Consider the following 21,562-nt stretch of genomic DNA (forward strand, 5'->3'; position numbering starts at 1 on the left):
TGCCCGCCCTGCCCTGACCTGTTACCACAGGGCTTTTGGTAAATCTCCGACAGGGAAGCAACAGGGATCTTTGGTCTGCAAAAACAGCCTATGAATAAACACCTAAAACTTAAGTGCCATGAGAGTGTCTAACCCTCTATTAATATCTGACCATTCAAAAAATGGAGTTCGCATAAGCTAACAAAGCAGTGGTATTGTTACCTATTGTCCTAGGGGAAGGGTTCTCCAAAGACAGGAGGCAAATTCTATAGCTTAGATCTTCCTTCTGTTTTGAAACATTGAGTGTTTTCATTACAATTTGAAGGAAGAGTTAAATGCTAAGTTAATAGAAACAGTAAACTAAAACATATTAACTCTTTCTCAGGATTGTGTGATACAACCTGCAAGTTTTTGCCTGTGTTTTACTTTTTTGGAGAGTCAGAGTAGACTTTTTAAAAACACAATTTCTTTAATGGCTAATGGCTCATTCAAGATTTTTTGTTTCTGCATGAGTAATTTTTAACTATATTTTCTATAAAAGCATATTTTTTAATCTGAGTATTTACTGTATTGGTGTTAATTTGTTCAAAGTACTTTTGTGATGTTAAAAAATTCTTTAGCTGTAGTTACTTCTCATTTTTTATTCTTAGTATTTTTTGCAGCCATTGCTTCCCCTGACCAATTTATTTGCATTAGTTTATTCAAAGACCAGGTTTTGATTTTGCTGATGTTCTCTTTCCTTCTCTATCTTCTCTCCTTCTCTCACTTTAGTAGGATAGGAGAGCTAGTGAAAAGACAATTGAGAATGGATATCAATAGAAGAAATCTACATCAGGCATTCTAACTTTAATACATTTTGAAATATAGCACTTTCATTATTAAGCTCTTAAAAATATTGTTATCTCGATTTTGCCCTTTAAATCCATGAAATATTTGGAATACATTTAACTTTCCACATATAGATTTTTCTTTAACTACTGTATTTTACTGTTGACTTCTAATTCATTTCTGTTCTTTTCAGAAAACATGGATTGTATGATATATATACTTTTGGGTGGGTTGAGATTTTGTGTTCTAGTACAGGATCGGTTAAAAATCTGTCTTTACTTGAAAATACTATTTTATGTTCTTCATTGGAAGTAGATAGAGATATTCCAAATTTTTAATATCACCACCAATATTTTGTCAGCTTATGATAATCATTCACTTTGAAAGTTGACTTGTCCATTTTTCTCTGTAATTCTGGGGTTTTGTTTTACATACTTACATTTTATGCTATTAGGAACATAAAAATTCACTGTTTCTTGGGAACTTTTACTGTAGTATCTCATTACTTCTTTCCATTAAGTTTTATATTAAATGATATTAGTATTGTAAATATACTTTGCTTTAGTTACTATTTGCAGAGTACATTAGTTAAGAATATATCTATTTGCAGATAGCTCAGTAAGGCTTTCTTTTTTTCATAAAGCAAAAAGTCTCATGAAATATTATCAGGCATTGACTTATTGATGCAGTTTGAGATCCAGCCTCCTTTTCTTAGGAGAAAACATCACTAATGTTTTCTTTTTGCACTCAAGGTTGCACAATGGCTAACCTCTAGAGCTCACAGCCTTCAAAGAGGAAAAAGGTTGTAGAGACAAATGGCTTCTTTTCATTCTTTATCTTTTATGTAGGAAAGAAATCTCTTCTCATTAACATTTTTGTGAACATCTTGCTGGATGTGCCCTATGGCCATTTCTTGCTGTATGGGAGTTGATGAAAAAGGAACTTAGATGGAGATTGGGTCAGCCTATTAAAGTTTTTTTGTTTTTTTTTTTTCATCTCTTTATTTTCTGCCATTCAGAGTAGTAAATTTTGAATTTTTTATCCAATCTGACAATTCCTATTTTTTATTAGATGAGTTTTTAAGTTTTTTACATTTTTGCAATGCTGATATTTGTGTCTTATTTTTCTTTTTGTATTTTCTATTTCTATTCTGTTATCTTTACCTTTCTCCTTTACTTCCTTATCTTAGATCAATACATTTTATCCTATCTTCCCCTTGCTTTTGACTTTATATATCACAGTTATGTTTCTTGAAGTGGTTGTTCCTAAATTCTCAATATGCATTTAACCATATATTTTTCTAAGAAAGTATAAAGTAATTGGGTATTTATATCATGTTTTGAAAAGCAATATGAAAAAAAGAAAAGAACAGCAGTATGGAGTTTAACATACCTTGACCAGTTACGGCTTGTCTAAATACTCTATAGTTCTGTCTTGTTATAGTTATTTAGAATTTTGGTTTAATATTTTTAATCACCTGGTTTGTGTCTTCACACAGAATTTAAATTGGTATTTATTATTTTACACCATTTGTTGAGGCTTGTAGGCCATTCTTCCTGATAGGCTCCTTTTTTTCCCCTACTGAAAGATGTTTTTAAGTTTCTAACTATAGGTCTTAAGGTGATGGAAGTAAACTGTTTAATTGTTCTTAAGGCTTTGAGGGAGGCAAACTGATAGTTCTGTGTCTGAAAATAGCTATTGTCCTTCCAGCCCACACAAACCACCCCACCTCCTGTTCAGAGCTTTTGAGATCTCATGTTGTCTCTCCTCTAAATGGTAGTTTATCTGGGTGTAAAACTTTGATCTACCATCCTTTCTTAGTGCTATTTGAGGTTTTACTCCATTGTCTTCTGGAGTAAGTAGCAGCTAATATCTGTTAGTATAACCACTTTTATAGGTCATATCTTTTCTCTCATCGCTTTGAATTTTTCTTTGGATGTTTGCTACTTCTGTGTGATGTAAGTTTGTCCTGCTTGGTACTTTAAAACATTTTTTTTTAAATTTTATATTGGGATATAGTTAACTCCTGCTTAGTACTTTTGAATGTTTTTTTGATCAATAAACTAGACTGATACCTTTTTTTTTATCTAGAAAATTCTTAGTATTTTTCAAATATTTCTTCTGTTCTCTTGGACTTATCATTAGATGTATTTGAAAGCATTTAGTATGTTCTGTCTTATCTGTTTCCTCAAACATTTCTTATCTAGCTACCTTTCAGTTCAGTAATTCTTTGTGGCTGAGATTTTTTCCATTTGCTTTTTAATGGTTTTTAAAAAATACTCACAAGACTTTTTATAGTTTTTTTTTTAATATCCACCTATTTTTATTTCATTTCTGCTTTTTTGTTTCAGTTCTAATAGAAGAGTAAAAAATTTTGAGAATCATAGTCATTACTTTTGAATTATTTCAGCTGGAATGGATTAATTTAATGAATGTTGATTCTGCTGGCACTTGGCTTTAGATGTCCTTTGAAGTTTGATTACAAGTTCATTTTAAAATGAGTTTTTTTTTCCTTCACTACTTTCTTCCCTCCCCCATATTTCCTAGTTTCTTTTCTATATTCATTCTTCTCTGTCCAGCAGTTTTATGGTTTTTTCCTTTTCCCCCATGTTTTAAATAAAAATTGCATTGGCATCTTGAGACTCCTGTCAGTGATGATGAGGGTATTGCATATACCGTTAAAAGTTAGAAGGTGAATTGATTATCTGTACATTTCTAGAAATGAGGCTTTTTCTGTATCCTCCTGTCTCCCTAGGATTATGGCTTGTCAAAAGTCCCAATTTTTGTCAGTTATATTTAAGTATTTTGTTTATATAAATTTTATATTTTAATTTTGGCTTAACATATGCAATTTTTAGTAGTATTGCTCCATCATGAATCTTAAGCAGTGAGCCTTCCATTGGTCATACATCTCATATGTAACCCTGAGTCTTTTATATCCTGTTTGAGCCAAATTTAGTTTCCATTGCCTGTATTTACCTCAAAACTAGTCCTACTTCTTTGTCCTTCTTTATCTAAGAGATATTTATTTTGTGTTTGAACATGGTTATATCTTTGACCATTGCTTTGTGATCACCACTGATGGATATCTGTCAACATGTACTGATTGTTTCTTTTTTAATCAGAAAAGTTGTGGATTTCAAATCTCTTACCAGTTTCAAAACATACTTCTGAAACTTACTTGGGCAACAAAAGGGCACACATTTCCACGCTCTGTTTCATTGTACATATAAACATTTGATTTTGACCTATTTTAATATCCAGCTTTTTTGTTTTTCCAAGCAAGTAGGAATAGGATGGGTAGAAGATTTTCTCTTACTTTGATACTTCAGATGAAGTTCTCATATCCCCTCCAGTGTTTCCAGATTTCTAGCTGTGACTTTCCTGTTTACTGTATGACTTCTGAATGTTTTGAGTTATTTTCCTTTTCTTTTTTGTTTTTCTCTGGAGAATGCTACTGGCTTTTTAGAAGTATTCTGAGGAAAAAAATGTCATTCTCCAAAAGTAAAACTAATAACCAGTGAAAATAAAACGCCTGGCATGCTTTAGAAAGTCAAAAGACAAATACTCCTTAATGAACAGAATGTATAGAAATAGTGGAGAGCTAGGGCTTGGGGAATTTAGGCACAGCAGAATTTTAATAGGCAGTGTGGAATGAGATTAAGACCTGGTTGAGAGAATTTTGGTGTAATGAAAATGCTGATATGTGCAGTTAATATTTGATTCATTTAGTGAAGGAAAATTATTAGATAGTAGAAAAAAGAATAGCAGCTCACTGTTAAGGAAGCCATGCTGCTTATCTTATTTTTAAACAGTTAAATACTTTGCAGCCAGTGTATTCTCTATAAGTTTAATTGTTGGTAGTATTAAACTGAGGGTTTTTTTTTTCTTCCAGTTTTGAGAATAGTAAAGACATTTGTACCTTTCTTTTTATCTCTTTCAGTATGGCTTGGGAAGAGAATTTGTTAGATGATTTACTAAATTTTGCTGCCACTCCCAAAGGACTACTGCTTCTTCAAAGAACAGGTGCCATCAACGAATGTGTGACATTTATGTTCAACCAATATGCAAAAAAATTACAGGTGCGAATTATCATCTGCCACAGGCAAAAGGAACTTTTGTTTCTGTAAAAGCCATTAAGAACATCATTCTGATTTCTGTGCGTGAAGAGATTATTAAACTTCAATTAAAAACTCATATAGCTTTGTAATATTTAACTTGATATTTTTTTCAAGAAAGCATTAGAGTTGATATTGGTATCTATGACTGTTTTACAGGATGAAACAACTGAATGAAATTGAAAAACTCTCTCATCCAGATGTTTTATAAATATATCAGACATCTGGCTATATTAAAACTCAATGGAATTTCATTTTTGGGTCTAAATGTGTCAATGAGAATTTAGGGTTCACATTTTGAAAGAAATAAATATATTTGTAGAGGGCTTTTATTATTGCTACTGTTTAAATTTAAAATCTAGGCCTTTCTCACAGAGATCATTGAAGTATGTTCATTTTTTTGCTATTACAGTAAATATCCCTAGACTTCAGAGGATCATAGGTATACTTTTTGTTGTTGTTGCTGTTGTTTTTGTTTGCTTTGGTTTTTTTTTTAATTGGAGTATAGTTGCTTTACAAAGTTGTGTCAATTTCCACTGTACAGGGAAGTGAATCAGCATAGGTATGCTTTTAAAAGTGTTTCCTTTTATCTCTGGAAGTTGCTGTTTCTTGATGTTCTTCTTGTAGTCTAGCAGAAAGGGCTGGGGCCTCTTGGGGATCTTTTATTTATTTATTTTTATAGAAGAGCACTAATCCCTTTCATGATCACTCTCCGCCTTCACAAATAGCCTCCCAAAGGCCCCACTTGCTACCATCACGTCTGGGGCTTAGGATTTCAACATAGGAATTTTGGCAGGACACAGACATTCATACTATAGCAAATGTAGACGTTTTCAGGCTTTTAAGTTTATATAAATTGTGTTTTGATCTGTTGGTGAGTTTGAATTTCTCCTTGTATACTAGTTAACCATTTGAGTTTTCATTTTTCTTCCATTTCTGAAAATATTCAAGCAGTTCAAAGACATTTTTCTTTCTCATTTGGATGCTTGAGACCATTCAGACACAACTTATTACTATTGTGATAATGCACCTAGGATTAGATGTTATTTTTTTTTATATTCATAAAATTTAAAGCAATCTGGTCTTCCTTTGTATTGTGCTTTTAGTTGTAATAGAAGACGTTCCCTCAGTAAATTACAACCATATAATTTAGTACAATACTTTAATATCGATTATTCAAGATGTTTTTTGAAAATTTAGATTCTGAGTTATCTTGTAAGAAAGCAGCTAGACTTTCTTTAATTTTGCTGAAGATAATGTTGAGAGTCAAGCTGGTATAAATGATCTGCCTGTGTTCACACATGTAGTTATTGATGGCAGTAATTCTAGAACTGAGATTCTGGTCTTAGATTTTAACAGTGTCCATGAAATCTAAGTCTTGTTTAGTGAAGCCCCTGTAACTTCTTGGAAGGTTTTCTTTGCTTCTTCTTTTTTAGTATTTAGTCTTGATTGGGAGACCCCTATGGCTACTAGTATCTGAATCAGTAGGGTCATTTGGAGTGATTGATGAGTAAGGTGTTTTTCTTCCTGTCATGGAAAAAGGCATGTGGGAAAAGATAAACACTTTGCTGTACTTCTATGTTATCTAACTGTTGAATTAGTGGATGGTATATTAAGGAACATGGAGAATGAGATTTGGAAGGCAAATTTATAGAGATGTGAGCAGCAAAAAAATTGAAGAAATAAGCCTAATTTTTTTCCCATAGTCTTTTAATTCCCACCCCTTTTTTGCCCTTAAAACAGAATGCATAGTTTATATTTTAAATATTTGATGAAAACGTGCTTATCTTTTTAATAAAATGTTGAAAAATACAAATTCTAAATGGTTAGCTCTATTTAGAAGTCAAACACTTTGGCTAAGATCAGGCTGACCTATGAAGTCTGAGGAAGGAGGAACATTTTGTAGTGTCTTTGTTATTTCCTTATTGTGATTTTTGCTAAGAGATACTTCTGAACTTTACCATGAATATATGTATAATATTCCCTGTGAAGTAGCAATTATTTCAGGTTTTCTACAATGTATATTAAATGAGGATTATGTGTGCATGCATGTTTGTATAACTTCCTCCTTTGGGGAAAAAATATCACATTGCCTCTAAAATGATGATTTTTAAGAAGGTACCATTGTTCTTTTTAAAGCTGTTTATTTGCAAGCCCAGTGTAAAAACTGGCAGTCAATACAGATTAATCAATGATAATTTATTATTGAAGAACAAATTAAAGAATAAAATAGTAAGATAACAGAAATTAGAGTTAGAAGGAATATCTTTTCATTTAGTCCAAAGTCCCTTATTTTATATATAAAGAGACTTAGAGACATAGTGACTTGTTTAAGGTCATAAAGCTTCTTAGTTTTAGGGCTGGTACCAGAGCCTAGTTCTGATATAAGATTGTCAAAAATATTCGTTAGCATTAACTCACTGATCGTTAATAGTTTTTCTCTGCTCTTGTTATCCTTACTTGAAAGACTATCTATCATTTTAATAAAGAAATCAGTAACTCTGCATATAAAATGTAAATAAAATATTAGCATGCTATGTTTTCCTGCTTCTCATGGTTTCTTATTTACATTAGATCAGCAGGCATAAAAAGTTTGGCTATGGAGTTTTGGTTACACAAGTGGCATCAACAGCAGCAGGTGCAGTAGCCCTACAAAATTCAGGTAAGCTCTTTAGAAGTATAATTTAAATAAAGTGAGCTAGTTGATACAAAATTCAGCTGCCATGATCAAGAATCAGCTATTTCACTCTGAAGTTCTTCTTCCCAAGTTAGGTCATAGGTAAAAGAGTGTTAATGGGATTTCCTTCTTTTCTCTTCCATGAAATCCCACTAGGAATTTTTTTTCTGTAAAATATATACAATTTTTTTCTTTGCTCAGAACAATGGTACATAATGACCTAAACTAAGATATACCTGATGGCTTTAAGAACCCTTCATTTTATAAATCAAAAGTGTATCATCTTTTCTTGGTATAGTTACATCTGATATGCTTTAATGTTCAGTTTCAGTGATTTATATATGAATCAAGATTTACAGTCATAATAGTTGTCACACATGCATATCATTTTCTTAGTCCCTTTTCTCTTCTTTTCTTGAAAGATTCTCACCCACTTAATTTTCACCACTGTTTCTGGAGTTTATAGTCGGCATGTATTATCTAATATAGATTGGATTTTTAGGTGTTCAAACATTGAAGATTTAATGTATTGTAAAGTTACCTGAACCCTGCACCAGAAACCAGATGTAATCTCTGATAGAGATGCTGTGATTATATTTAAACCTTAGAAGTGAAGAATCATAACCTCAGTGGTTACTACTGAGTCTCTCCTCAAATGAAAATATTTTTCTATGGTGTATCTAAATCTTAAGTATTTTTCGGCTGAACTTATTTGGACTGCTTATATTATGAAACATATTTCTTGGCAGAAGCTGTCCTAAGCGAACCACTTACTGCTTTACTTAGAATAAAATCCAGATTATTTATAGTACTCAGGGGCACATTAAAGGAAACATTTGAAGACTAGATTCAATCCCAGATTTCCCTGTTGGTCGAGTCATTAAGCTTCTAAACCTTATAGTATCCAGCTTTCTTTGAAAGGATTAAATGCAGTTTTTCATAGGACAAAGGAAGGGACTGACACTGCCTGAGTTCCTATGATGTCTTAGGTACTGCATTAAGAACTCTATGTATATCATTCCATTTATACTTTACGGCAACCTCCAAATATAGCACTTATTCAGTTTTCACATTGGGAACTGATGCTGTTAGAATTCAAAAGATTCAAGGATATATAACTTAATAAGCTGGCAGATTAGTAATTTGAACCCTGATAGTCTTGATTTCCGGAGAAGGCAATGGCAACTCACTGCAGTACTCTTGCCTGGAAAATCCCACGGACGGAAGAGCCTGGTAGGCTGCAGTCCATGGGGTTGCGAAGAGTCGGACAAAACTGAGCGACTTCACTTTCATTTTTCACTTTCATGCATTGGAGAAGGAAATGGCAACCCACTCCAGTGTTCTTGCCTGGAGAATCCCAGGGACCGGGGGAGCCTGGTGGGCTGCTGTCTATGGGGTCGCACAGAGTCGGACACGACTGAAGTGACTTAGCAGTAGCAGCAGCAGTCTTGATTTCAAAGCCTATATATTTTGTTATACTAGAAACCCATTCTGCTCTAATGTGTTCCTGCTAAATTACTGATTTTATGATTAGGTGTTCTGTTTTACACTTTTCCATATGCTTTGATTCCTCATAAAGGAATTTGATAATCAAACTCAGTAGTCATTTTCATTTAGATATGTAGTATCTGACTCAGGGAAATTTGAAGACTATATAGAACCAAAAATTGTATGAAATAGAGAACTGTTCTAAGCATATGGAAATACAAAAGGATAGTTACGTTAGAGAAAGAGAACACACATACACTCTTCGGTTGCTTACGGTGCCTCCTGATACCTCCTTCCTCGTGTACATACACTGTGACTTTCAGGGTGCATTTCACTGTTAGCTCATTTGCAGAGTAACATGTAAACTTTTTTTTTTTTTTTTCAGGAAAACATGCTGAGAGAGATTATTGACTAAAGGATTAAAAACTGGGACTCAAAATTCAGTCCCCTAGGGGAATAGTTTTGAGAGTTTAGTCATTACATAGTTTCATAATAATGAGAGTTTAGTCATTACATAATTTAGTCATTACATAGTTTTATCATAAGCATATAGTAACAATATCAGCTCTAATTTCTACCAAGGTTAGAGGTTGTTTCTTATACAGGATTCAAGTATGTCTTTTGTCATTGTGGAACAGTCTCATCAGAAGGATAATTATATCTTTCCATCAAAATCCAAAGAAGAAACATACTATAAATATGATGTAAAATTCTTCTTAGGGTTTATTAATGCCATTATAACTGAATTATGGGCCAATCTGGAATGTGGAAGAGATGATGTTAGAGTAACCCATCCCAGATATACTCCAGTGGACCCTATTGACCAAAGCTGTCAAAAGGTAAGAAATGATTTATCTAATAATGTATAGATTTTAAGTATCTCTCAAATTACTTCATCCAGACTTTAATCTATATTCAGTTACAACCAGCAACCTTTCCTAAGTTTGTCCTTTCCCTCCTTTCTTTGATTTCTAACTTTGTGTTTTAAAAATAAACTTATAAAAGACAGAAATACCAGTGTTCCTTGGGAATTGTCTTGCAAGGACATTCTTTTTTATGATATACCTACTATATTTTATACTATAATTTTTCTCAATTAATAAACATCATAGACATCAGACAAAACAATAAATGTGGACTTAAAGGAGCTAGAAAAAGAACAAACAAATCCAAATTTAATAGAAGGAAAGAAATAATAAAAATCAAAACAGAAATAGAGAGTAAAAGTGAAACCAGAAAAAGAACAAACAAACTCCGATGTAATAGAAGGAAAGAAATAATAAAAATTGAAACAGAAATAGAGACTGAAAAACCAACAGAAAAGATCAGTAAAACTAAGAGCTGATTTTTTGAAAAGATAAACAAAATTAGTAAACCTTTAGCTAGACTGCTCAAAAAAAAGAGGACCCAAATAGATTGAAAATGAAAAACAAGTTAGAACCAGTATCACAGAAATCATGATATTACTATGGACAATTATATGCCAATTAAGTGCACAACCTAGAAAAAATTGTATATTTCTAGGATTTTACCCATCTTTTAAGATTGAATCAGGAATACAAAATATGAACAGTCAGATGACCAGTAGCGAAATTGAGTTAGTAATTTTTAAAAGACTCCCAACAGACAAAAATCCAGGATCAGACGGCTTCACAGGTGAATTGTATCAGATATTTAAACAGTTAATGCTTCTCCTTCTCAAACTATTGCAAGTTTGAGATGAAGGAATATTTCAGAATTCAGTCTGTGAGGCCCATATCACCCTGATTCAGAAACAAAAGACTATGGGAAAAAAAAAAAATATGTCAGGCCAGTATCACTGAAGGTGGTTGCAAAAATCCTCAATAAAATGCTAGCAAATCAAATTCAACCATACATTAAGAGGGTCATAGACCATGATGAAGTGGATTTATCCCAGGGTTTCAAGGATGGTTCAGTATCTGCAAATTAGTTGGTGTGATATTCTACGTTAATAATTGAAGGATAAAAATCACATCATCTCAGTAGATACAGAAAGAGCTTTTGATAAAACTCAACATTCATTCATCAGTGTATGAATGGATAAAGAAAATGTGGTATAGGTATAGAATGAAATATTACTCAGCTATAGAATAAAATGAAATCTTGACATTTGTGACATGAATGGACTCAGAAAGTATTATACTAAGTGAAAAAAGTCAGATGGAGAAAGACAAATACCATATGATTTCATTTATATGTGGATTTTTTTTTGGGGGGGGGATTTAATTTTATTGTCATTTAAATTTTAGGAAACAATTACGTAGCTTCCATATATAAAGAGGTTCATTTAAAAGTTTTAGTCCAATTTCTCCTTCCTTCTCTGTATAGCTTTGCTTTTGCTGTATGCTAGACAATAGCCCTACATAGCTATGTAAATTTGAATTAAAACTAAAATTAAAAATTCAGTCGCAATTACATTAATCATATCTTAAATGCTTATCTGTAGTCACATGTAGCTAGTGACTATCATATTATACAGTTTAGAACATAAAATTTCCATCACCACAGAAAATTTTATTGACCAGTCAGGACCGTGGAGCTAGGGTGATACTGTATAGAGTCTGAAGGCTATTTATTTGGTAGTGAGTAATCTTAGCCTGGAAATAAGAAAATGCAATTAGTTCTGCTCTCAATTTTTTGATTATATGTTTTTGACCAGGACACTTCACTTCTCTGGTCCTCAAGTTTTCTCATCTATTAAATGAGAAATTGAATTAAACTATTCTTTGAATTATCTCAGTGTTTTGATTTTTGTGAAAATTCTTTTTTTTTCCTTTCCTTTTTTAAAATTTATTGATTTTTAAGTCGAAGGATAATTGTTTTACAGAATTGTGCTGGCTTCTGCCAAACATCAGCATGCATCAGCCATAGGTATACATATGTCCCTTCCCTTTGAACCTTCCCCCCACTTCACTCCCCATCCCACCCCTTCAGGTTGTCACAGAGCCCTGGTTTGAGTTCCCTGAGTCATACAGAAAATTCCCATTGGCTGTCTATTTTACATGTATTATTGTCAGTTTCCATGTTACTCTCTTCATGGATCCCACCCTCTGCTTACTCACTGCCCCCACCCTCATGCCTATAAGTCTGTTTTCTATGTCTGTGACTCCACTGCTGCCCTGCAAATAATTGCATCAGCACCATATTTCTATATTCCATATATATATTAGTATATGATATTTGTTTTTCTCTTTCTCACTTACTTCACTCTGTTTAATAGACTCTAGGTTCATCCACTTCATTTGAACTGACTCAGATAGATTCCTTTTTATGGCTGAGTAATATTCCATTGCATATATGTACCACAGCTTCTTCACTGATTGATTTGTCAATGGACATCTAGGTTGCTTCCATATACTAGCTATTGTAAATAGTGCCACAGTGAACCTTGGGGTACATGTGTCTTTGGTTTCCTCAGGGTATATGCTTAGTGGGATTGCTGGGTCCTGTAGTGGCTTTATTCCTAGTTTTTTAAGGAGTCTCCATACTGTCTTCCATAGTGGCTGTATCAATTTACATTCCCACCAACAGTGCAAGACTGTTCCCTTTTCTCCACACCCTCTCCAGCATTTATTGTTTGTAAACTTTTTGACGATGGCCATTCTGACCAGTATGAGATGATATCTCATCATAGTTTTGATTTGCATTTCTCTAGTAATGAGCAAAGCTTCTAAAGTAACATAGTGAGTCAATGGGAGGGCTAGAGGGAGCTCCTTAGTAGGATAAGAAAAGTTTGTATATGTGGCAGTCACTTGAAGGAGACTGCAGACAGATCTGATTGACTGCAGTGATGACTTCAGGCTGAGGAAACTTAATGGCAATTGAGGCTTTTGAGGCTGAAGAGGAGAAAAATGTCAATAAAGTGCCTTGAAAGTCATGCTAAGGACTTTAGATCTGATGTTTAGTAATGGGCAACCACTGCATACTGCATCCAAAGAATGAACTGTGCCTGAGAAAAATATACAGATTCTTGTCAGTGAGAGAAGAGCAGGAGCTTAAAGTTTTCATGGAGAGATTAACTTGGTAAAATTGCATGAAAAAAATGAGCTGATTTTGATAGGAAAAGCCATAGCTTTTTCTAATTAACTGTAATTATTAATAGATTACTTGAATTTCCAGTGAATGTATCAACAGTTAAAGGCTGAAGATAGCCTTGTGACCTGAGTGCTGTAATATATACAATTTGTTATCTTGCTCCAGAGCCCTGAAGTATTATCTTTTTTTATACATCAGATATAACAATGTGAAGAATGAGAAAAATGTATCATTTCATTTTTGTCAGAACCAAACTGTCAGAGATGTGATATTTTAAAACATTTTCCAACTCTTCAGTTACATTTTCTTATAGTTTTTATGCATTGTCAGTACATAGATTATTGTTGTTAACTATTTTGTACTTATCATAGAAGCATATATTTCAGTTATATGGGTTGATTAGGCTTATTTTTAAAACTCCCATTTGCATTAATGACTCTTCAGTGGATGTGATTGAGAAAAAAAATGAACCATTTGAACAGTGTTTTTTCTTCCCACCTAGTCTTTTCTAGCACTGGTGAACCTGTTATCTTATCCTGCTGTTTTTGAGCTGGTTGGCAATCAAAGTCTTCCTAATAAAGCAGAATATTCTCTTCGTGAAGTCCCAACAAGTGTTATTGTAAGTCATTTTCTTTTAATCTTTCACTTTTTTTTTTAATCTTTCACTGTTATAGTGCTACTTTTTAAGATGTGTAGTAAAAATGCAATTTTGCAGGAAAAAAAAAGTACAATAAATCACATTTAAAGACCTATTTGATTTATTTACCTATAGAATGTTAGCTTCCAAATTATTTGTAAATGGAATCTTTCATCCTGGCTGGCTTAAAATGGTGGCACCTATTGAAATAACAAGGTTAACATGAGTTTGAGTAAGCTCCAGGAGTTGGTGATAGACAGGGAAGCCTGGCGTGCTGCAGTCCATGGGATCTCAAAGAGTTGGACATGACTGAGCGACTGAACTGAAAGGTTTCCCAAATAGGGAAGAGATCCAGCATATATAAAAGTTAGTGTATTAATTATTTTTAGGTGACATGTTATTAGTCACACGATTATTGCTCCTTCATTGACTAAGATAATTAGAAATAAATTGTATCTAAAGAGTCCAATACGTTTTCTGCTTATATTTTAAATGATCTGTGTATTACTGCCCCATGAGGGCAGTATATGCATATTTCTTTAATTTGAAACTTATTTTATATTCATATTTCAAAATTAACTTATTTTAATTATTCAAGTGTATTTAGTTCCTCATCTTTTGTTAAGTTTATGAATTAAGCGCCTATTTGTATTTAATTTAAATACATTTAAATAAATATTTAATTTAAATATGTGTATATATGCATTATTAAGGAATCATTTAATTCTGAAATCTCAGTCATTGATTTTATCTTCTGGTCACTTTGTGCTGTGTGTTGTTTTCCTTATATCATTTTGAGATTTTGAATTCTTCTAATTCTTGGTGACCCTAAACATTTTATTTTTAAGAATTTGCTGTACTTTGGAAATTTTTTGATAATTTATATGAATGAAATACAAATAAAATATTTTTCTCTTTAAACTTTTATATTCTTGAAGTGTTCCAATTTTAACTTATACTTACTTGTATCTTGGCACTTCTTAAGTAGTTTTATAATTAACCATTTATCTGCTTGTCTTCCCTGCTACACTGTGAGGACCTGAAAGCAAGTAGAATATCTTGGTCATATTTACATCTAGTAATAACTAGATAGTAGATATCCAGTGAATGGTTTTTAATGTAATTATAATGTTATTGCCTTTATTGAAATCTGTTATGGAACACAAGTATTATATTAATACAGATGTGCTGTTATTTAATCTAGAGCAATGACTTTGGTGTTTATTCTCAAGTTTTTGTGGATGTGCTACAGTGCATAGTCAAAAATACCTGTCCTCTTAAGTAAAGGATTTGTCTTTAATGTAGTCTTAAAATGCTTAACTGCATGTAGTTTTGATAGTCCATCTTCTTAATGTCACTACATTTTAACCCTGTAAATGAATCACTGCTTCCAGTCATCATTTAAACAAGTATAAACTCTTCTTATTAAAAAAACAAAAAAACTCCCTTGATCTATGTTGTCTTTTAGCTATCACCCTATAGTTTTCTTTTTTTTTCTTTGCCAAAAAGTATCTTGAAAAAATTGCCTATATTTGAATTCTCAACTTATTTCTCTTGTATCAACTCTAGAAGTCACTGTAATCTGGAGTCTTGCCTAACCAACTACTGAAATTGTTCTGCCAAAAGTCACTGATAAATATGTAATTCCCTAATCTAATGGAACCTTCCCCTATATTTAACTTAATTTACCACCTTGTGGCATTTAGTGGAGTTGGTTCATTCCTCCTCATTGTTATTCTCTTCTGTGGCCCTGGCACTACTTCTAGTTCTCTTACGGCTTCTGTGGTCTCTTCTGTGGACTTCTCTTCTGCTGTCTTACGTCCTTTAGGTTCAATCAGTTCAGTCACTCAGTTGTGTCTGACTCTTTGTGACCCCATAGACCGCAGCACATCTGGCTTCCCTGTCCATCACCAACTCCTGGAGCTTGTTCAAACTCTTGTCCATCAAGTCACTGATGCCATCTAACTATCTCATCTTCTGTCATCCCCTTCTCCTGACTTCAATCCTTCCCAGAATCAGGGTCTTTTCCAGTGAGTCATCTCTTTGCATCAGGTGGCCAAAGTATTGGGAGTTTCAGCTTTAACATCAGTACTTCCATTGAATATTCAGGACTGATTTCCTTTAGTATTGACTAGTTTGATCTCTTTACAGTCCAAGGGACTCTCAAGAGTCTTCTCCAACACCACAGTTCAGCACCTTTAGGTTCATTTCATCCAGTTCTGTGGCTTCAGTTGTACATTGACAACTCTCTGAACTGTGTCGTTTACTTGACTGCCAAAACTATACCCATATTTCTACCAGATAATGGACATTAGGAAAACTCATAGAAATCTTAGATTTAACCAGGTCCACAACTGAATATTATGGTTTTTCTCTGTCTTAAATCAATTCCATTTCTTATTTTTCTATCTCAGCATATGGCATTATCATTCCCGTAGTTGAATGAGCTACACACTGGAAAGTCATTTTTGACTCCTCTTTTTGGTAATTTTTCACTATTTATAAATTTTTCTCTCCTTTTTGACTTGATCATATTTGCTTTATCTATTTATATTAAGATTACCTTAGTTTAGACCTTAGTTTCCTGTCTAGATTACTCCAGTGATATGTTAACTGTTTTTTCTCCCAGTCTTAGCTCGTAAGTTAACCTCACAATGATTCTTTGAAAGTGAAAGCCAGATGCAGTCATTGTTTATTTCCTTATTCCCTTTGTCTCCATACACAGTCCATGCTCCTTCACATTATCTATTATCTAGTGTAGTCTGTATAGAAGTTTTCTTTGTTGTGTCAAAGATGTCTGTTTTTTTTCAGTTTCTCAAGTCATGATCCAAACAAGGTCCACATGTTGCAGTCAGTCATTATGTCCTTTTCAGTCTTTTTCTAAAACATTTTCCCCCTTTTGTTTCCATGCAACTTATTGGAGAAACTAGGCTACTTTTGCTATGAATTATACTGATTGTTTCATTAAGAGATGTGAAATGGTGATACTAGTCTGTCATTCTTTTTTATATTTAACTGAAATTATTTAATAAAGGGAATCCTGAAATACAGTTCTTTCAGAAATAGCAAAATAAATGCTTGATATTTTAATTTGCAGAGTAATGAATTTGTGTTCTAGTAGTCTGTAAAAGGGAGGTTTTATGATGGTTATTATCATTATGAACTTCTGGATTTTACACATATATTTCAACTCAGTGCAGTCACTATTGCTTAGATGGTCAAAATATTCTTTGTATATTGACTCCTTTTGTTATTTGGTATTTTTCTTTATTGATTTATTTGATAGGATATTTCAGGCTCATTGTATACATTTTTTGGTTTAGGCTTTCTCCTCTTCTTTTTTAAATATCCCTTTGTCTTTTTCTTACAAGAACACTAGTCATTAGATTTAGGGCCTGCTTGCCTAATCCAAGATGATCTTATCTCAATTCTTAGTGACATCTGCAAAGACCCTTTTTCTCAATAGGGTAATAATCATAGATTTTGGGGATTAGAACATAGACGTGCTTTTTCAGGGATAGTTACCATTCAGCTCACCACACTGTCAGAATGGCATTTTCATCTATCTCTTGTCTATAGACTGAATGTTTGTATACTCCCGAATTCATTTATTGAAACTTCATTCCCTGTGTGATGATATTTGGAGGTGGGGTCTTTAACGGGTGAAGTGAAGTGAAGTGAAAGTCGCTCAGTCAGGTCTGACTCTTTGTGACCTCATGGACTATACAGTACATGGAATTCTCCAGGCCAAAATACTGGAGTGGGTAGCAATTCCCTTCTCCAGGGGATCTTCCCAACCCAGGGATTCTACCCAGGTCTCCCACATTGTAGGTGGATTCCTTACCAGATGAGCCACAGGGGAAGCCCTTTAAGGGGTGAATAGTGTCTTAAAAAAAAAAAAAAAAAGACCCTTGCCCCTTCTGCCATCTGAGGACACAGCAAAAACTGTCTGTGAGCTAGAAAGTAGATCCTCATCAGACGCAAAATCTGGCAACTTGATCTTGTACTTCTCAGCCTCCAGAAATGTGAGAAATAAACTTCTGTTGTTTCTAAACCACCCAGTCTATGGAATTTTATTATAGTGTCCAGAATGGACTAAGACTTTCCCTTCTTTGAAAAAGTACAAGGAAGGACTTTTAATGGACTGAATTTTGCTTATAGATGTTCATGGACTAACTAGTCGCAAGCCACTCCTCATAATGCAATATGGGAATATTGGCATTATGGTTGATCTGTTCTTTACCCTTTACTTGGCCCTTCCTTAAGTGAAAGGCATCAAATAGCACAAACACAAGCTTTGGGACAACTGTAAACACAATAGGCCCTCAAACATATATTGATTTATAGAACATGAATATTATTTGTTTTTCCAGTCTTGGTTCCATTCTGGCTTGGTCATTTAACATATTCTCAAGCTAGACAATATGCTTTAAAAAAAAAAAAGTACACAGTTTCCGACTCCTTTTTGCGAGTCCCAAGCCTTACTTGCACTAATTTGTTACCAGAAAGCTACTGCTTAATTTAGGAAACATTGCCTTCTTGACACCCATTTTGCTTAGGAACTGAATTTCTCTATAAGGCAGACTTCTCAGGAGTTTCCTTTTCTTCCCTAAGTGGTGATCCATCAGTATAATCCTCTTTGAAGAAGAATTCATTTACTGTAACATTTGTTCTCTGGAAAACGCGTTATTATTGATAGATTGCTGCAGTTAGCTTATTGGAAATGCATTCTCTGTCCTGTATTCTTACAGTATCTAGTACTTCGATTCAGAGCTAAAACTTTTGAGCCATGAAGTGTCAAGTAGGGTTTTGAAACAAGGAGTGTCTAGTGAGAAATGGAGTGTTTCCTGCTGTATCAGTAAACTTGAGGATGTCACAGGCATCAGTGATTCTGGGCCTCCAAAGGCAAGTTCTTGAGCCCTGAGGGCACTCAGGAAGGAGAAAAATAGCTTAGTGAGATCAGGCAGCCATTATGCTCCAGCCACGCCCTGTGGTTAGCACTAAAGAACTCAGGATGTGAACTCAGGATACTGGCCCTAGGATAGCTGAGATGCTAATAAAAGGAATGATTTCTGTGAGCCCAGACTCTTGTATCTTCCCATACAAAGAAAAGTGCTAAATTCCTTGACTTGGAATATCTGGTTTTCTTCAATTCACAAAGATGTTCAGACTACCAGCCTTTTGTTGCAAACTTCTATGTAACCTGACTCACACCCCACCCCACCCCGCCAGAGCAGTTTTCTCGAGATGTTGCCTCTTGAGCTCAAGTCCTAAAAATTTGCATTGAATAAAACATAACTCTCAACTTTAAGCTTGTGACTGTTTTTAAGTCAACACTTGCTAAGGAGCAGACAACAATGACAGATTCTTTAAGAGAGCAGTTCTTACATTCTTCATTGTTAGGCAGTTTATTTAATATTTGCTGATTATAAATTCTTGTGCTTATATTATTTACACATTTTTCAAGATATCTGTGGAATGGTAAATGCCTTCCTAAGTGTTCCATGTAAACATTTCAGTTTGTAAGTTTATTCAAAATCCTGTATTTACTATGTCTTGTTTATTATTTTTCAGATGTGATTTTTAAGTCTTATTATTTCCTCCTTCTTACAGATTTATTTCCTGGCCTCTTAAGTTATTTGATATGTTTGTACTATTATCTACATTGACCTCAGGAAATATTACATGACTTTATTCCCCAGTATAACCTTCCTCCTTTTGCCATATTGGTTACAGAAGTATCTTGAATTTAAACTCATGGAATGTAGCAAGTTTGTTGGTCAGGAAAATGAGCAATGAGAGAGTGTTTGTCTATGAATAAATTTCTTAGGCCTAAATCCAAAGATATGCACAAAAGTCAGGCATTATAGAAAGAAAGCCTTTTAGAGAATGCTCAAAATTTTGTGTTGGGCTTTTATTGTCATTTCTTGGGACAGCTGATGACACCTAGGCATTAAATTCTCTCTGCATCTGTGATTTTTAAAACTGGTTACCCACCACTGAAATGTTGTGAAGTAATTAGCCTCCAACTAATAAAAAAAATAAAACAAAAACAAAAACCAAAAAAAAAACTGGTTACCCATTGCAACAACTTTGGGAAGCTTTTACAGGGATGTTAATGCCAGAATCTTACCCTCAGGAATAGTGAGGTAATTGCTCTGGGGTAGAGCCTGGGCAGCTGTTTACTTTTTTAAGTTCCACAGGGTTGTGTTCAGGGTTGGAAACCACTGATTTACATGAGAAGAAGATATCTATTAACAAGATCTTAAATAGTTCCAGGTAAAACTAAATCCACTGTTCATGCTTCACATTTGTAGAGTTCAAATTTGATTTTGAAAGTAGTTTATATTTTTAGCAGTTTAAACAGTATTTAACTGGTGACAGTAAGCTGCTCACACAGTACTAAAGTGGGATATAAATTAATGATTCTCCTTTTTGGCTAAACATTTGATTCATTTCAGGAATGTTTACAAATCTTAATGTCCATATCATACCCAGACCAATTAATTTAGAGTCTCTAGGGGTGAGACTCAGCTATTAATTTTTTTAAAAAATCCCTTTTTTAAATGGCTCTCTACATTCAAATGTAAAGCTCCGAACATTCACATGTAAGGCACAAATCTAAATATTTGTCAGTTTGATGTTCTTTAAATGATTTCAACCAAGTACAGTCTAACTCTAAGACTGTTTTATAGGATATTATTGACAGACTTATAATTTTGAATTCTGAAGCCAAGATTCGTTCTTTATTCAACTACGAACAATCACACATCTTTGGTCTAAGGTAAGATGCTGAATTTCACTTGATGTTTTCTGTGTTGTAAAAATAGTTGAGCATATGCTCTATATTTATAATATTTAAAATAATTTTATAATATTTAACTTTATAATATTTTAAAATTTTATAATATTTAAAATTATTATAATATTTAGAATAATTTTTAAAGCATGTTTAAAGGTAATTTGTCTTCTGTAATATTACAGAGTAAATTATAGTCGTTAGATTTTTACATTATAGCCTTTGCTGCATTTAGGTTCTGTATTATTATCACTTTTGCTTGATTTATTAGAGGCATTTTGTGTACTATTCAGTTTTCTCAGGAGTCAACTGGGGCTTCCCTGCGTTGGTATTGTTGTGTTGTAGCCACGCGTTCTGGGAAACAAACTCACTCAGAAGGACAATGCAGATAGTGGAGTGCAGTTTATTACACGGCGGGCCCAAGACAGAGTCTCCTCTTAGCCAAGGACCCCATCCAGCATTTGTGAAAATCTTTTATACCCCATGTGTACGTGTCCGAACCCACCACCCCAAATTCCTTGAGACTTACATAAACTAAGGAAGGGTAAATACAATCCCAATAACCCCATCACTCATGTGCCATTTGCTCAGACAGTTAAACAGTTAGCCAATAATCAATAAGCACGAAGTTACACTCCGACAGGTACAGAAAAATGGCCTGTCTGGAGGAAGGGTGATTAGTGTATGTGTTCTCTTAGGTGATGAGTAACCTGGATACAATCTTCAAGATTCCCCTGTCCAGAGGGGGTCCTATCCTTCTGTTGTCATTTCCACAGGCACTAAACACAGAGTTCAGAGTCCATTGGAGAGGTGGCCGAGCATGGTCAGCATGGACAGGCCTGAGGTGGAGTCCAGGCCCTATGAATTCCTTCTTCAGTTGTAGCCACGCGTTCCGGGAAACGAACTCACTCAGAAGGACAATGCAGATAGTGGAGTGCAGTTTATTACACCTGCGGGCCCAAGGCAGAGTCTCCTCCTAG

At 33.9% G+C, this 21,562-nt stretch overlaps 1 protein-coding gene across 7 annotated transcripts in view; it reads left to right on the plus strand.

Moving 5' to 3' along the window:
• Positions 1–21,562, plus strand: part of TBC1D32 (TBC1 domain family member 32) — a 176,702-nt gene that overhangs the window by 59,575 nt on the left and 95,565 nt on the right. For all 7 annotated transcript variants that reach the window (XM_043439071.1, XM_043439077.1, XM_043439072.1 and 4 more), the window contains 5 exons: positions 4,751–4,889; positions 7,500–7,587; positions 9,811–9,929; positions 13,649–13,765; positions 20,479–20,567. In XM_043439071.1, coding sequence (XP_043295006.1) covers positions 4,751–4,889; positions 7,500–7,587; positions 9,811–9,929; positions 13,649–13,765; positions 20,479–20,567 — 552 coding nt within the window. The remainder of the gene's footprint in view (positions 1–4,750; positions 4,890–7,499; positions 7,588–9,810; positions 9,930–13,648; positions 13,766–20,478; positions 20,568–21,562) is intronic.

This window comes from Cervus canadensis, chromosome 20 (genome assembly GCF_019320065.1).
Source record: "Cervus canadensis isolate Bull #8, Minnesota chromosome 20, ASM1932006v1, whole genome shotgun sequence".
Lineage (NCBI taxonomy): Eukaryota > Metazoa > Chordata > Mammalia > Artiodactyla > Cervidae > Cervus > Cervus canadensis.